Raw genomic sequence first — 2,553 nt, 5'->3', positions numbered from 1 at the left:
ATGGGACCACCAAACACATATACGGGTTATAAAGAATGTGTAAGTGCTAACCCTAGATCTAAAACAAATAACTCAGATGTTATTTCAACCCTAAACCTTACACGAATTGAGAGAGGTTTAACCCTACAGCAACAACTTTCTGATTTTGAGGATAGCAGTGATGATGATTACAGTTGCGGTGATGAGGATGAATATGAGCATGATTCTGATTTGTTTGCAGAAAATATAGTTTATGGTCTCGATGATGTGTTTATAGGTGATGATGAAATTAGATTGTTAGTAGATAAGGAGGTTGATGAGGAAAAAAATAGAGACATATACGTTAATGATGATGAATTGGAGCTTGATGATGTTGATTTGGGTGCATTGAATGTTGATGAGGAAGGTATAGCAAGCTATCCTACATTCAATCCTGAGGTTGATTTTAAGGGTAAGATCATTTTGTCTTTAGGCCTTAAGTTTCCTTCTACATATGTCTTTAGAAAAGCGTTAAGGTACCATGCTATTGAATGTGGTTACAATTATTATTACCTGCATAATGGTAGAAATAGGATAACTGTGTATTGCTACAATAGATGCGATTGCGTGAAATCGAAAAGTAGAATTGTGAACTGTGTTTGTGGGAACGATAAGAAGTGTTGTTTTAAGGTTCATGCTGTGAAGTTGAAAGATGAGGAGACACTTCAAATAAGGAGTTATTTTCCCGAGCACACTTGTGGTCACCAACACCAAAATAACAAAGTCACTGCTTTGTATTTAGCTGAGAAATACATACAGGATTGGAGGGAAAATCCAAATTGGGAATTAAAGGCATTTAAGAAACGGGTAAACAGGGAGTTAGGTTGTGAAGTGAAATACTCTAAGTGCTACATGGCTAAAAGAATTGCAAAGAAAATATTAGTTGGTGATGCTAGTGAAGAGTATAGCAGGGTGTGGGATTATGCGGAAGCAATAAGGAGGTATAACCCTGGAAGCACTGCAATCGTCAAATGCATCGGAATAGAGACACCTCCACCCTTGTTTCAAAGGATGTATATATGTTTGCCAGTATGTAAGGAGGGTTTTGTTGCTGGCTGTAGGCCTATTATATGTGTTGATGGGGCGCATTTGAAGGGACAATTCCCTAGGGTTTTGCTTACCGCTGTAGGTAAGGATGGGAACAATAACATCTTCCCTGTTGCATGGGCTGTCGTCGAAACAGAAAACGTAGAATCTTGGACTTGGTTTCTAAATCTCCTTGTAGAAGACCTAAAGTCGGTTAGTTCATCAAGTAGTTGGGTACAAGCAGGATGTGAAGATTTTACCTTCATGAGCGATAGGCAAAAGGTATGAACGTAATTACTTGGTTTCTATAATTTGTTTGAATTGTAATTAATATTCTAACCCTAATACTAATGTGTTCACAATGTAGGGTTTGATTGAAGCTTTGAACGCAGTGATTCCTGAAGCCGAAATTAGGTTCTGCTGTAGGCATATATGGGCTAACTTTAAGATCAAGTTCCCTGGAGAGTTGTACAAGCATCACTTTTGGAGAGCAGCAAGAGCTTACAACAAGGTATGGATGTGTAATAATTCAAGTACAGAATTAAATATTTGAATGTAATGTCGAACTAATTAGTAATAATTTACCTTTTACAGTTTCATTTTGATAGAGAAATGAATGAAATAAAGAATATTTCTGTTCAAGCATATGAATATCTAGCTGCTAAAACTGCTAAACACTGGTCTAGGCATGCTTTTCCTATTAGGAGTAAGTCTGGGATGTTGTTAAATAATTGTTGTGAGTCATTCAATAATGTGTTAGTAGAAGCTAGGGGGAAGCCCATTATTTCTCTTATGGAGTGGATTAGGAGATATGTGATGCAAAGGAGTGCAGCCAAAAGAGAAGGGTTGGGTAACTTTAAAGGTGTGTTGATGCCAGCTATCTCCAAAATGATTGAAAAAAATTCAAAGGACATATATGGTTTGAGAGTAATCCCAGTGGATGTGTCTGAGTTTGAGGTGGATGATGATGAAAAAAGTTACGTTGTGAACTTGACCAATAAGACATGCCTTTGTGAAAGTTGGAATCTTGGGATCCCTTGCAAACATGCCATGGTTTGTATTTGTATTAGAAAATTGGATGCTAGTGAATTTGTCCATGAGGCGTATCTTGTAGAAACGTATGCAAAGACGTATGCTCCTAAGTTTTATGGTATGCCAGGACGCGAAATGTGGCCGACAACCACTTTAGCGAAACCTCTTCCTCCACCATTTCGAAAGATGCCTGGAAGGCCTAAAATGAAGAAAAGAAAAAAGGAAAATGATGAAGGTAAAGGAGGTAACAAGCCTGTAAATGCTGTTCGAGAATTCAAGCAACGAAGATGTGGTAATTGCGGTGACTTAGGCCACAACAAAAGAAGATGCAAGAATCCAGCAAAACCACATCCAACAGGGACGAAGTCAAAGGGTAGAAGGCCTAAAATGGGAAGTTCTTACACCAGCAGTCAACAAACGCAAACCGCAACAGCAGCATCCACTTCATGTATAGTGGATCAACAAAGTCAAATATAG

At 38.2% G+C, this 2,553-nt stretch overlaps 1 protein-coding gene across 1 annotated transcript; it reads left to right on the top strand.

Moving 5' to 3' along the window:
• LOC130798822 (uncharacterized) lies at nucleotides 1–2,553 on the top strand. The gene is made up of 7 exons (XM_057661917.1): nucleotides 1–256; nucleotides 392–657; nucleotides 778–863; nucleotides 915–1,326; nucleotides 1,412–1,577; nucleotides 1,688–2,194; nucleotides 2,312–2,553. Exons 1-7 carry the CDS (start codon nucleotides 1–3, stop codon nucleotides 2,551–2,553), a joined length of 1,935 nt encoding a protein of 644 aa, XP_057517900.1.

The sequence above is a fragment of the Amaranthus tricolor genome, chromosome 13, assembly GCF_026212465.1.
Source record: "Amaranthus tricolor cultivar Red isolate AtriRed21 chromosome 13, ASM2621246v1, whole genome shotgun sequence".
Classification (NCBI taxonomy): Eukaryota; Viridiplantae; Streptophyta; class Magnoliopsida; order Caryophyllales; family Amaranthaceae; genus Amaranthus; species Amaranthus tricolor.
Note: the sequence above shows the minus strand (reverse complement) of the source record. Positions and strands in the feature narration are given on the sequence as shown.

Bases quoted from the DNA above. Each gene is read 5' to 3' on its own strand.
- LOC130798822 (XM_057661917.1), top strand. From the start codon at position 1: ATGGGACCACCAAACACATATACGGGTTATAAAGAATGTGTAAGTGCT. The intron at 1,327-1,411 runs GTATGAACGTAA...TTCACAATGTAG, and splicing joins TCATGAGCGATAGGCAAAAG to GGTTTGATTGAAGCTTTGAA. The intron at 1,578-1,687 runs GTACAGAATTAA...TTTCTGTTCAAG, and splicing joins ATGGATGTGTAATAATTCAA to CATATGAATATCTAGCTGCT.